This window comes from Canis lupus, chromosome 5 (assembly GCF_048164855.1).
Source record: "Canis lupus baileyi chromosome 5, mCanLup2.hap1, whole genome shotgun sequence".
Taxonomy (NCBI): domain Eukaryota; kingdom Metazoa; phylum Chordata; class Mammalia; order Carnivora; family Canidae; genus Canis; species Canis lupus.
Window position 1 is genome coordinate 62647999 of NC_132842.1, and position 15241 is coordinate 62663239.

Below are 15241 nucleotides of genomic sequence, written 5' to 3' on the forward strand. Positions count from 1 at the left end.
AGTCAGTCGGAGAAGGACAAACATTATATGTTCTCATTCATTTGGGGAATATAAATAATAGTGAAAGGTAATATAAGGGAAGGGAGAAGAAATGTGTGGGAAATATCAGAAAGGGAGACAGAACGTAAAGACTGCTAACTCTGGGAAACGAACTAGGGGTGGTAGAAGGGGAGGAGGGCAGGGGGTGGGAGTGAATAGGTGACGGGCACTGGGGGTTATTCTGTATGTTGGTAAATTGAACACCAATAAAAAAATGAATGAATGAATGAATGAATGAATGAAAGAAAGAAAGAAAGACAGACAGACATGTACTTAAGAAAAGAAGGGTTAGCCAAGGAGAAACTGCCCTGGAAGATTTCTACAACTTAGTAACACTATCCTTGTTTGGTTGTGAAGAACAAGTAGTCAGGCCTGCACCAGAATGACTTAAAGCAAACTCCTTCCCAGCCACTGAGGAATGAATAGTCTGAAGAAATTATTTCAGAGACATTTGAAGTTGGGGGGGGGGAGGGGCCTAATCAGTTCCAGCTCAGAGTCTATTAGAAGAAGCTGGAAGCTGCTCTCAGATGCCTCAAAACAAGGAATTCAGGACAAACATAGTCCCTTGACACCGACAGATTATAAAATTAATCAGAAGTTTTCTGGGTTTTCAGGAGAAATGTGGCAAACTCTTTCTCAAGAAGTCTAAAGTCTTTCAACATGATGTCTGGCTCTGTCAGCTTTCTGATTAAGCATTTGGAAAAAAAAATTTAAGATACAAATATTCACATACATAGGAGAATCTCATTACATTATGTTTCATGGACTTGGGGGGAAAAAGCAAAAGTGAGAAAAGAAGATAAAAACTGTTCTGTGGGGACACCTGGGTGGCTTAGTGGTTAAGTGTCTGCCTTTGGCCCAGAGTGTGATCCCGGAGTCCTGGGACTGAGTCCCACGTTGGGCTCCCTGCATGGAGCCTGCTTCTCCCTCTGCCTGTATCTCTCATGAATAAATAAGTGAAATCTTTTTAAAAAATTAAAAAAAAGAAACTGTTCTGGGGGCTCTTGGCTAAAGTTTCAAAACCGTTACATTATGAAGTAAAATATGAAATGAGAAGTGGAAGCAAAGATATTTCTCAAACAATACATTCTCCAAACCAGACTTTCTAACAATAGAGCTTTTAACTCCTTGAGCAACATCAAGAAAAGGACAGAGTCATAGAGATTTACGAGAAACCTTTCACATTGTAAATAACATAGAAGATCAGAACCAAACAGGATTAATCAGAAAAGATAATTGTTTGTTCATCTAGCTTCAGGAAAAGCTTACCCAGAGTTCAAAATACCTAATACCCAGTGTTTGTCCTTCTCAAAGCTCTTAAACAAGAAAGGGAGTGGCCACAATAGCTGGGGGCAGGCATTTGGGGGCCAGGAGAAGTCTGCTTGCCCAACGGAGGAAAGCAACAGTTAAGAGGAGCCAAAGGATGAAGGGAAAGGGACTGGAAATTGACCACACTATTAACTGCTGAAATAAGGTCCACTTGAAGCCAGTAACACACTGCTGGGCTTTGTATTAAGTGAGACAATGCCTTATCTTTTTAAATTAAGTCTGTTTAGGCCATGTATCTGCTATTTGCCATCAAAAGAATCCTAATTCTAAACAGAGATGGTAGTTGCAGAAATCAGAGTTATTGGACAGCGGCCAGAATGTAGATGAAAGGCATATACTACTCGAAACTAAAAATACTGACTTTAGGCAACAAATACTTACTTTTCTCCCATTATATATACCTACAAAGAAGGATACAAACCACATCTTCAAGGGGCTTACAATTCTAATTCATAACTTAAACATGCACAAAATTAATGTAAGGCCTCAGAAGGCAGGGCAGTGGTTATTGCTTGGGGAAAAAAATACACTGGAAAGAAGCATTTCTAGGGTGCTAATATAGATTATGTCATTCAGTAATACAAAATTAAATTGCCCAATTAAGGTCCTAGACAATAAAGCTTGTTCCACTCCAAAATCTGTCATCTCCTACTCATCACATGAATACATCATTAAAAATTCAGCCATTCTTGGGGATGATATTTGCAAATCATATATCTGTTAAGAGATTAGTAATCACAACATATAAAGAGCTCCTAAAACTCAACAACTAAAAAACAACCCGATTAAAAAATGGACAAAAAAGTTGAAGAGGAAAGGACACCTGGGTGGTATAGTCAGTTAAATGTCTGATTCTTGGTTTCAGCTCAAGTTGTGATCTCAGGGCCGTGGGATCAAGCCCCATGTTGGGCTCCATGCTCACTGCAGTCTGCTTAGAACTCTCTTTCCCTTTGGCCTCTCTCCCTAAAATAAATAAATAAATAAATAAATAAATAAATAAATAAATAAATAAATAAATAAATAAATAAATAAATCTTAAGCAAAACTTGAAGAGACAGTTCTCCAAAGAAGATACACAAATGGCCAAGTAACAGTGAAACAAAACTCAACATTGTTAATCATCAGGGATCAACCAAGGGGCACGAGGGGGGATAATGGGTATGTTCACTATCTTGACTGTGGTCCTGGTTTCACAAGGGTGTTAAAACTTATGCAACCGTAAATTTTAAATATGTGCAGTTTATTGTATGTAAATTATACTGCAATAAAACTATTGAGGGAAGGGGGAATCAGCCATTCATATTGGCTGGCCTTCCCTTGACAACCAGGAGACGGTACTGTGGATTTTCTTTTCTCATCAGCACTGAACACTGTCACTCTTCACTGGTAAAGATGGGTGACACCATAAAAACGATTTTATCGCCTCTCCTTCTTCTAATCTGGCCCACCTTCTCTAATCTGGATTACTACAATAGCCCCTTTCTCCTGCTTCCAGTGCAGCCTCCCTCCTTCTACTCAAAACCACAATGGCTCCTACCTTATGCTATGCCATGGACGACCCAGTACCTTGTATTACAGTATTACTTCTTTAATATCTTCTATCCACTCTGCATTCACTGCTTTCCTTTCTGTCTTCACTGCTGTTACTCCCCCTCTTCTCTCACTCAATTCCATCCATACTTGCTGTTTCTGAGATATCTCAACATCACATTCCATCTCTGGGCCTTCGATATTCCCTCTACCCACCAGGCTGGTCCCGCTCATTCTCTTTATAATCTTAGCTCAAATGTGATCTTCTAAAGGAAGCCTACTTTCCTATTTATTTATTTACTTTAAAAGATTTATTTATTCATAGAGACACAGAGAGAGAGAGAGAGAGGCAGAGACACAGGCAGAGGGAGAAGCGGGCTCCATGGAGGGAGCCCGATGTGGAACTCGATCCCGGGTCTCCTGGATCATGACCTGGGCTGAAGGCGGCGCTAAACCGCTAAGCCACCGGGGCTGCCCCTACTTTCCTATTTAAAACTGTACATCTTGGGAAGCTCGGGTGGCGCAGCGGTTTAGCGCCGCCTGCATCCCGGGGCATGATCCTGGAGACCCAGGATCGAGACCCACGTCGGGCTCCCTCCATGGAGCCCACTTCTCCCTCTGTCTGTGTCTGCCTCTGTGTGTGTGTGTGTGTGTGTCTATGAATAAATAAATAAAATCTTTTAAAAAAAAACTGTACATCTGGGACGTCTGGGTGGCTCAGCAGTTGAGCATCTGCCTTTGGCTCAGGGCATGATCCCACAGTCCCAGGATCGAGTCCCGCATCAGGCTTCCTGTATGGAGCCTGCTTCTCCCTCTGCCTGTGTCTCTGCCTCTCTCTCTCTCTCCACGTGTGTCTCTCATGAATAAATAAAATCTTTATTAAATTAAATAAACAAATAAATAAATAAATAAATAAATAAATAAATAAATAAAATAAAACCGTATACCTGTGCCTCCCACTTGTTAACAACCTTCTTGTTTGTTTCCTGTCTCTCCTTGCTAAAACATAAGCTCTGTGAGGGCAGGGATTTTTGTTCATGGTTCTAAGCCCAGCATCTAGAAGAATGTTTGGCAGACAGTAGCTGCACTGTTCAATGCACATATAATTACATAGGGATTAAATAAAATGTGACTTAGACCAACCAAAAAGTTTTACTGAACAGTGTAAGTGACTTCACAAATAACTAGCAGGGGCGCCTAGTTGGCCTAGTCGGTTGGACATCTTACAACTCTTTATTTCAGCTCAGGTCATGATCTCAGGGTTGTGCGATTGCGCCACACATTGGGCTCCATGCTCAGCGGGGAGACTGCTTGAGATTCTCTCTCTTGCTCTCCCTCTGCCCGTCCCCCCATGTATGCACACATGCACCCTCTCACTCTTTCTCTCTGAAATAAATAAATCTTTAAAAAAAATTACTAATAGCACATGGCATGAGTAGTTTTTTACAATGAAACACAGTCAAATGAGCTTTGAGATCTCAGACAGGGATGTGGGAGGCTAAGGAAAACATTAAATATCACGGTATTTTTCAAAATTATGAATGCTTCAAAACCCATAGCTGCAGTTACAATCTAGCCTGTCATGCTCTCAAAGATGAGCTCAGTAATACGAAACTTGTTTCAAAGTAAAGATTCAAGAATTATGGTAACGAATTTCCATCCATAAGTGATTTCAACTTTTCCTGAGTCAAAGACATGAATGGGAATCCTAGAATTCCAAGAAAATTATTATAAAGTCTCTACTTTCTAGCCTATCACATACTCAGCAGGAACTATAGATTCCTTTTCTTCCTTTGCTCTTCTTGGGAAATCTGGAAAATAATATCAAGAATCTGCAATACTTGGCACTATTTAAAATTCTTAAGAATTGTTTTTCCAAAAAAAAAAAAAGAATTATTTTTCCTATAAAGAAAATGCTGCAAAAAATGTATCCTTCCAAATGAACATAAAACAGTAACCAATAATTATTTACTTGACCCTTTTGAAGGTATTCCAGTCAGAGAACAAGGTGTAGGACTGTATTAAACAATGAGTTTGTTAATGCCTTCTCTGCTAAAATTTGTGCCTGTGTATGTATATATGTTTGGGTTTTTTTCGTTTTTCCATTTTTAATAACCAGGAGTAACAAGCAATTGCCAGCAAAGCTAGCATGGGAAAATCAAATACTCTGCCTATTTACACACAATTCCCTGAAGCCATTCCTGATTAAATATTGTACCATCTCAATCTTCTTACTGGGGATATCTATTAACTAGCACGGCTTGTGAAGCCAATGAATTTAGTATATAATTACACGTATCCTATACAAATTACTTCTCAATGACCTCTACTCACAGAAATAAACTAAAGACGGATGACTGACTCATTATAAATCTACATAAAGATTTCACTGGGAAAAGGTATTGAAAGCAAAGTCCTGAAGGATCTTAAGCTTCACCTGAATTTAATTTCAGCAGGAAGTAATCTCTTCTGTTCTGAACTCCCAACGCATTTCATGTGAACTCCTGTGGCATGTAACAACACTTCCTTGTCACTAGGGAACTGTGTGACCTTGGACAAGTCACTGCCATTCTCCCCGCCTGAGTGTCTTCATCTGTAAAATGAGATGCTTGAACTAGGTGATTTCAAAAGTCCCTTCCAGATCTCATGGATGGCAAAGTTATAATCAAAAGAGCATACTTTAATTCACCTGTCCTTTCAAGGCAAAAAGGGCATTTGAATCACCCCTTTGGAGCCTCCCTAAGAAGAGCCAACTGAACTTCCTTTAGCAGTTGCTTGGCAAATCATGTTCAGGGCCTCAGAAAACAGTACGGTTGTCTGAATTTTCCATTCTCTTTATCCCCTTCAAGCACTTCCTAACCTCGACTGTAATATTAACCCAAATGGCTCTCTTCAAGTCCACCCTTGCCATACTTTTGGCAAGATTACAGGCAGGCCAGAGAAGTAAACGTATCACTTGTCACCTGGAAGAAATGCATCCACCAAAAAGTTTCAAGGCACATGCTTTGTAAACCATCTGACTCAACATCACACACATAGCCGGAGACCTAGAGAGAGGTTCCATTTCATATAATAAGCATCTAATACATTCCAATCACCTGATAGCATGTGTAAAAAGCCATGGCAGATATTGTGGGAGGAGAGAAGCAAGGTGGTGGGCAGAAGAGGAGAGGATACAGGACCTGCTAGGAAGAGCAAGTAGAACATTCCCTCCACCTTTCCAGAGGTGGACATTTTAAAAACCCAAATCCCAGAGGGAGCTATACTGCAAGAATAGGAAATATCTGCTCAAAGGCAGTTAGCCTTAGCTGTTAAGACTCCGAAGCCAGAATATCTGAGTTCGAATCCCACCTCCGCTAACAGCTATATAACCATGGAAAAGTTCATCATCCCTCTGTGCCTCAGTGTCTTCACCTATAAAATGAAGAGAACAGCACTACTTCATTGACAGGGTTGGTATAAAAATAAAATGGATTAACATATATAAAATGCTTCTACCAATGCCCAGTACATAGTAAGTGCTCAATAAATGAGAGCTCCTGGAATTGTTGTTATTATTTATTAGATGAAGTTCTGGGATTCTCTGGGATTTGTTCTAAGAGAACAAAGGAATCATGCTGCTCTTACAGACTGCAATTCTGCAGTTCCCTCCTCCAGATGACAGTTACAAGGATAAACCTTTATGTATTTATGTATACTTGTATACTTTATCAGTCTTAACTTCTCCCAACCATAGAAACCATTCATTCGAAATATAAATTCCTTCTGAACAATATTCTAGGTTTCAAAAGAGACTTGATCCTCCACGCTCTTAGAGAACAATAGGACTCTTAAACTGTAGGGCTGAGAGGCGATCGGGGCACAAAGCCATCTCTGTAGCAGTCTGAGCTATCACATACCATGGCCTCAACAGCCTCAGCTTCAGAAAGCAGCCTCCTGAAGAAGGAAACTAACAAACTGGATACACTGTTCCCTCCCCATCAGAGTTCTTGGACGTGGTTGTTCTCAAATCCTTGGCAATACCTTAGTAAAGATCAGAGGAGCTCAGTTCTTTCCATTAGGACACTATCAAATCCCCTTTGGAGCAATTTTCTTAGGTCAGCATCATTATTTGAGGTGCCAGGGAAACTGGTAAAATTTCCAACACCTAAACTACTTGCTTGTTCTGGGCTGAGGACATGGGTTAAGATATTTTAGCTATCCCGAGGAAATGTCTGAGCTTGGAAAATGGCAAGCAATTTCAAGAGAACTAAGAGAATTATTTTTTTTAAATCATTTTTCCGGGGCAGCCCCGGTGGCGCAGTGGTTTGGCGCCGCCTGCAGCCCAGGGCGTGATCCTGGGGACCCTGGATCGAGTCCCACATCGGGCTCCCTGCATGGAGCCTGTTCTCCCTCTGCCTGTGTCTCTGCGCCTCTCTCTCTCTCTCTGTCTCTATGAATAAATAAATAAAATCTTAAAAAAAAAATCTCTTTTCCAAAACAGTTTAGAAAACAAAAAGCATACAGTGATAACGACATCCAATTAACAAAAACAGTTTTCAGGAAGCAGTGACCTGACCCTTCACTGTTCCAGTCCATTCCCTGGTTTTACAAGCATCTTTCAATAAGCAGGTAGAAGAGATAAACAGAAAACAGAGTAATGCTGTGTCTTGTCATCCTTTGTCAAATGCTCAGGCACAGGACAAAGTCAGCAATAGTCACGCTACCCTGGATATGCTCAACTTTCTTTTTGTAACCCCATGCTGAAAAACAATGGAGTCCCCAAACACGCAGAAACTGTACAACAGAAGAAGGAAAGTTCTGGTAGGCCACAAAAAGGTAGCCCTATGATCTCTGTTCCAAGGGGGCCAGATTTCAGAAACTTCAAGAACAAGTTTGCCCACAGCACCCCTTTGCAGTCTAAAACTATAGAGCTGATAGGGGAAGGGGTCGTTAGAGAGTGTCCTAAAACCAAAGGACTGTCTGCTGCCACAACCCACTTCAACTGCTTCTGGCCAGGAAGGACAGTAGTCAAATCTGTATGAAGCCAAGAACAAGTCCATATTTGACAAATCACTCCCATCAAGACAGTGATGTCAACCACAATAAAGTATCTTGGCAAGACTGGAAATGTGCACCTATGGGAACCTGGAAAGATTTGACAGATTTTTGTTTTCCCAGCCCTTTATCAGCAAGTTAATTATAGCAACTGTGCAGGCTACGGGAGCTTTAGAGAAAGGCAGTTGGCTGTCTGAAACCAAGATGCTGCTCTCTGGGCATGAGAAAGACAGAATGACAGTAGTGCTTACACATAGAAATATTCCATCTAAGTACAGTGTAACAATGAGCTAGACAGCCCCACTAGATGAGAAAGAGGTACACTCTGCAGATACCTGGGTGTGGCAAACCTACAAAGGACACATGACAGCCATGTCCGTACAGGTACACACACACGCTCACTTACTCCCACTCACGCACACGCACACCTCCAGAGCTTCCACGACTCATGTGCCACTCAGGGCTGCGTCTTCCCAGAGCAGACTGTACCTTCACAGCTATAACTGTACACTGCCACCGCCGACCGTTCCACCAGATTTTCATCATGATGCCAGCTCACGGCCATTTTCCCCATGCCAAAATAAGGCTCCTCTTTCAGGTATGGCATTTTCTGGGGATCCATGAAATTCAACAAAGTTACGTTGTATGCTGCTCTGTTCTTAATGTCCAGCTCATCTTGTCCATCAAAGGACCCCATACCGACCCTGGGGAAATCTGGACCTATACACACCGGCACGGCATCAATATTAGATTTCTCTTTGCAAGCAAGTTCTTCCAAAGCCTGGATGGTCTCTATCTGCAGGTAGTCATTGAGCTTGAGGAAGGTCTGACAGGCAGCAGCTATCCCGGCCTCGTCGTATTTTGTACTAGCACCCTTCACTGGCCAGGGCACCGTAAAGAGCCTGGTATTCAGGTACTTGTAGGTACAGCCTGGGTTGCCAATGAGGATGCGAGATACTGGAGTGAGTAAATCTTTGCCTTGGATCCTAACCAGGTCCCGAAAGAAGCAGCCATGCTTGTGCAGCGTTAGGAAGGCTTCTTGAACTTCTTTATGGAGGTCCTCAGGTACGCTGCCGGCTTCGCGGAGAATTAGTTTCGGGTATTTCAGCTGCCACTAAAACAAAACCAAAGCAAAAATATGTGTTCATGGAGAGCCATGAGTTTGTCATTCCCAGAAGTGTGTTTCTTTGTTAGCGTTAGGAGGAAAAAATAAAACTGTCAGGTAGTATTTCTATACAGGACTTGCATCTCTCCAGCCTCAAACAGAAGGCTACATGAAACAAATGTCATCAACTGTCCAGTCAAGATTTTCAAGTCCAAGCTCAAATTATTCATCTTTAATATAAATAAAATAATAATACTTTCTGCTTTGATCTCCCAGGCTCCCTCTACAGCTACTTCTCCCTGCCCTCAATCTGTCTGCCAACCTTTGGCCCTCCAGACAACACGATTTTATTAATTAACTGCTTACCATCTATTTATTAAGGGCTTACTAAGTGCTATGTCTTATTCTAAATGATTTAGACACATTAACTCATTTGTGACTCACAACTCCATGTGGCAGTACTGTTACTGTCTCTGGTTTATACAGGAGAATCTGGAAGCACAGAGACATTTTTAATACCTGCCCAGAGTCACATAGCTGATACATATTGTAGCTGGGATTTGAAGCCCCTGAGCTCTCGAGTCTGGTTCCAGGGCAGGAGTTCTGAACCACGAACTTGCTCTGCCTCCCAATAAATGACAAACTGGTCTCTGCTTTAATACTTTCACTGAAGGAGAAATCACTTCAAGTTGGGAATTAGATACCAAGTCCCATGAATACTAGAGCCAGGAGAATTTTGTTTACAACAATAAGACTAGTGCTCAGAGTGTATTCAGGACATATTGAATAAATGGGTGAATAAATGAGGTGTTCTATTGTGATTGAAAAAGTTGTGATCATTTTACTGGTGTCACTGGAGGAGAATACTGCAAAATAATCCCTCCTTTAATATGGAAACACATAGATTTATTACCACAGTGGAGGACTTCATTACCTGTTCAGCCACCACTCTGGCTCCTAGGAGTTAGGAACAGGTGACAAGCCAGAGTTCCCAGATTCTGTACGATGAAATGGACTTTTTTTTTTTTACCAAAGCACAGGATTTTACATTTGATCCTATAAAGGTTAATCTGATCAGTACCTTCTCAGTACTCTTCTGCCCATGATTTTTGAAACACATTCCTTCTATATCTTCATTTTTTTTCATTCAATATGTCTACAGAGCACCCACCAAACACTACACAGAGATATGCTCCTTCCCTCACAGAGCTTTCTACCAGATCAGGTAATAAATAAGAGAAAGCAATCCCAAGTTGCATTAAGTATCAGGAAGGGACCAAAGACCGCAAAAGCTTTGAGGAAGGACACCAGACTGTTCTAGAGACAAAAAGAAAGAGAGTTTTACTAGAGCAAAAGTGCCAAAGACAGAGTGACATGCGGTGAGGCTGAAAGGAGGCAGAGGCCGGACCACATGGAGCCTGGGAGGCCAAAGGGGGAACCGGGAGTTGATGCAAAGTGTGCTGGAGAGGACCCAAGGGGAGAAGAGAAATTTTATTTACATTTTATAATACTATACATGTTTTATAGGCAGAGCAAAAGGCAGTGCTTATGGCCTCGGTAGGTGTGAAGGGTATAGAAAGGAAAGCAGTTATGGATGATTCTCAGTTTCTGGATTTAATAACTGAGTAAACAGCTTACCATTTATCTATCTATTTGAGAGAGGGAATGTTCACTCGCACGAGCAGGAGGGAAGAGAGAGAGGGAGAGAGTCTCAAGCAGATTCCGTGCTGGGTGTGAGCCTGAGATCATGACCTGAGCCAAAACCAAGAGTTGGACGCATTATCAACTGCGCCACCCAGGCCCCCCTCCATTCTTTTTTTTTTTAATAAGAAAGACTGGGACAAAACAGGAATGGTAGATGGAAGGATCGGAAGGAATAAGAAGCTCCATTTTGAAGCCGTAGCCATTAAGATACCTATGAGATCTTTAGATAGAAGACGCAAGGGGGGCAACTGCACAGACATACCTGGAAATCCAGGTGGCAACGTTAGCACACCTGTGGTCTATAAAGGCCTGAAAATGAATGAGCCCTCCCAGGGAAACAGCATGAACATGGAAGGGGAGTCAGGGGGCTAATAGCCATTTCCTGAGTCACAGAGGAAAGGAGCAAAAGAGACCTTTGAGGGAGAAAAGCGGGAGAGGATATTAATGCAAAAGTCAAAAGACAGAAAAAGACTTCAAGTGCTTCAAGAAGGATGGAGTAGGCGACCGCCCCTGGGAAGCCAACTGAGATGAGGACAGACATCGTGATCCCCGAGATGTGGCAGCATGGAGATAACTGATGACCATGGCAAGAGCAATTGCAGAAGAGTGGTGGGGATGACAGTCAGATGAGAGTCAGCTGGCGATGGAATGAAAGAGCAGAAGTGGAGATGGCATGTTTAAATGTCTGTCTCAGGGGGTCACACTCCGAAGGGGAACAGAAAAACACAGCTGTTGATAAAGGGAAATACTGAATCAGGGGACCATCTTCAGTTATGGAAGATAGGGGGGCACATCAGGGCTTGCCAGGATTCTCCTGGGAAGAGGCTGATGCTGCAGGACACAGCAGCTGATGATGCTGCAGGACACAGGGTGATTAACTACAGGAGCAAAATCCTTGAGTGGCCAGAGCAGGAGTCTCTCAAGGGAAGGTACCTGAATGAACCCTGTGGGGTTTGTATGGCAATCCGCCAGAGTTGGTGGGGAGAAGATGGTAGAACTGTTTTGGTTTTAATCTAAAAAACAAAAAAAAAAAAAATCAAGTTTTACTAAAATATGTGTACATATATATGTGTGATATATAGACACATATACAAACATTTAATATGAGTTCTATTATAAAATAGACACAAGTATACCAGTAATACGTATGTCTGTTTAATGAATAACTATGGGTAGTGTGCTGGAGTCACTTCATATCCCCTTGAGAAAGCCTACTGTGTACATCTCTTCCCAAATGCACATTCAGTGACGTCATGTTGATAGCCATGCATGCTACTGGCCATGGAGATGTATTTACATCACAGAAATTAGTTAACACTAAAAACTGAGGCTGGGTTTTTTTTCCCCCTGAGACAGCCCATTCTTAAACACTTAGGAGGACACCACTGTACAGGCTTAAAATTTGTTACTGACAGGAATAGATGATCAAAAAACATTTGGATCAGAAGAAAGATACTTCCTACATCAGAATAAACAGGAAGGAGAAAGAAGATGTAAATTTGGAGAGGACTGTAATAGTAATTAATGGTTACTATTACTAATGGTAATAGGCAAATGACTAAGTCTCAGGGAGCTTTTAGAGGGAGACAGAGGGGAGCACTTTAATTTTCGCAGTGGAAGTGCAAACCAAATCAGTAGCTACAAACGTGTGCTGGTCAAGTTGGCTGCTTGCCAAACAGTTCTGGACTCTGCCATTACCCAGCTTTTTGGGCCCAATGTAGAATGATGCTTCCTAGCCACTCATGTTGGATGAGATATATGACTGTTTGGGTCCAGAAAAATGACGGGCTGTCACCTGTAGCCTGGAGCACTTTGTCACCAGTACCACACCCTCCAGAATGCTCTTTCTGCCACAGAAATCAGCCAGTGGCTACGTGGGTCCCCGAGTTACTAATTTAATGGGCAGCGATTCTCTGCCAATCCACTAATGATACGTAGGGTGAATAAGAAATATTGCTGGGGGAACCACTGAGATTTGAGGGTTGTCTGTCACTATGGCATTATCTAGCCTACTATGACTGCTCCAGAAATCAGGAAATAAGCAGGAAGTCTAAGTACGAAGAAAAATGAAGTTATCAAGCCTGCATTTGGAAAAATGACCTTACTAGGAAAGCGCAATAGGATGGCCCCGCTTCTCAGAGTGCCTATCTGAGGTGTGTGATCATAAATTTAAAGTGACAAAGAGCAGAGTTATGTGGCACAGCACTATGAATTGCCATCGAGACTGTCAGGGATGCATTTAGGATTTATAGTTTCTATACCCATTTATCCCATTTGAAAAATAAAAAGAGAAATACCATACTTTCTGTTTATGCAGCTCATGCAGAGAGCAGTGTAATCTAGTAAGCAACAATATTTATCACTAAACTGGTTATTCTCTGAGCAAGTCCCTGAGGCCTCAGTATACCCGAAGCACTTCTAACTAACAACAGTGGTTAAGAAGGAAATTTCTCCATACTTTCCTAACAATTCTAGGTTTTTTTAAAATAATCCTCAGTGTAAAATTTTAACAAAAAGTAAGATAATTCCCAAGAACTTTATTTGGGAACACACTCCCTGTGGGACTGAGAGGAGAAAGACTGGAGATAATACACACACACTTCCATCTATATCTACACACAGCTTGCAGCCACTGTTGAATATGCAGTGGGGCTGGAGACTGCAGAAGATGTATTTAACACAGGGGAATAATAACTCTAAGGACCTGGGAAATTCACATAACCATATGAGTATCACATGTAAATACCTTGACATTAAAAACAGCATTCTAAAAATAAAACAGTAATAATGACATGGGAAAGTATCCGCCCCCCCGCCACCAAATTTTTTTCACTGATCTCTCAGTCTCTTTCCCCTCAGACCACATAGGCCTCTTTTCCCATAGGCCTCAAGGAGCCAGCATTCAGCACCTACCTTCAGGGCAGGCTTTTTCTCCCAAAATCTATACCTGCCAGGCCCTTCTCATCCTGCAAGCCACTCACTTAAGAATCCTTCCCTGAACTGCTCCCATCAAACAAGTATCCCCCATTATCATTCATCACACCCTTCTCATTTATCTTTCACAGCACTTTTCAATCCATAACTACATATTTATTTGAACTATTATTTGTTTAATAATCTCTCCTGCAAGACTAAATCTCCCAGAAGAAGGACATGGTAGCAGTTTTATTCTCCACTATATACCCAAGCCCTTGGCTGACTCGAATAGAAGTGTTCAAGACTTGTCTCTAAGAGTAAGAGGATAAAAAAAAATCTAAGATTGAGAGAAAACAGATCAGTGAGGGTCTGGGCCGGGAGTAGGAAAGAAAGCTGATGACTGCAAAGATGCAGAAGGGATCTTTTGGGGATTTGGGAAATATTCTAAAACTACTGTGGTGATGGTTGCACAACTCTGCAAATTTACCAAAAATTATTGAATTGTATAATCTTAAAATTATTTTATGATATGTAAGTTGTACATATATTCAGCTTGATAAACTGTTTTTAAAAGATTGATACATTTGAATATATAAAATTTTAAACTTTTGCATAAGAATTATAAAATAAAAAGGCAAACACTAATTGGAAAAAAACTATTTGCAATATACATGGCAAAAATGGGCTAATCACTCTTAATAAAGAAATTTTCTAAATTTAAATACATGTACACATACGTATATAATATGTATAAACATATATATCATTAGAGAAATTCACACATAAATTAATGGGGAAGGCTCTTAAATATAAAAAAAATTAACTGCACTAAAGTCAGAAAAAACATAAATTAACGTAATTTGAATTAAATTAGATTTAATTTGGTTTACCTATGAAATTTGCAAAAAATAAAATTTTATTGTAGTAAAATTGTAGTACACATTCCTGATGAGGCAAAATCAAATATTCTGATAGTCTACAACTAGGAATGCAAATTATTGCAACCTTGCTTCTGGCCAGTTGAACAAAATTCACCAGAACCTAAATATGCTCATATCTTTCCATCCAGTTATCCTACTTCTAAGAATTTCTCATAGGGAAATAATAAGAGAAATGTACCAAGATTATAAGGATATTTATCATACTATTCTTTTTCTTAAATTTTTATTTATTTATGATAGTCACACACACAGAGAGAGAGAGAGAGAGAGAGAGAGAGGCAGAGACATAGGCAGAGGGAGAAGCAGGCTCCATGCACCGGGAGCCCGATGTGGGATTCGATCCCGGGTCTCCAGGATCGCGCCCTGGGCCAAAGGCAGGCACCAAACCGCTGCGCCACCCAGGGATCCCCATACTATTCTTTATAAGAATTAAAAGCTGAAAATGACCAAAATGCCCAACAGGGGATTAGAGGTAAAATGGTATATCTATGTGATGAAATGCTAAAGTAACACAACTTTAGAAAAATTTCTGTACTGTTTTGTGGAAAACTTAAATAACAAAGTACTAATAAACAAGAAAGTTTATGATGGTTATCTCTGGGTGATGAACTTGGGCATAATTTTAATTTTCTTCTTTAGA

General features: G+C 41.0%; 1 protein-coding gene across 10 annotated transcripts in view; it reads right to left on the reverse strand.

Annotated features, from left to right (window-relative positions):
- FTO (FTO alpha-ketoglutarate dependent dioxygenase) overlaps positions 1-15241 on the reverse strand; it is a 428434-nt gene that overhangs the window by 296757 nt on the left and 116436 nt on the right. For all 10 annotated transcript variants that reach the window (XR_012031486.1, XR_012031485.1, XM_072827050.1 and 7 more), the window contains exon 3: positions 8425-9049. Coding sequence is in view for 8 of the 10 variants with exons in the window: in XM_072827050.1 (XP_072683151.1) it covers positions 8425-9049 (625 nt within the window). In the remaining 2 variants the exon portion in view is untranslated. The remainder of the gene's footprint in view (positions 1-8424; positions 9050-15241) is intronic.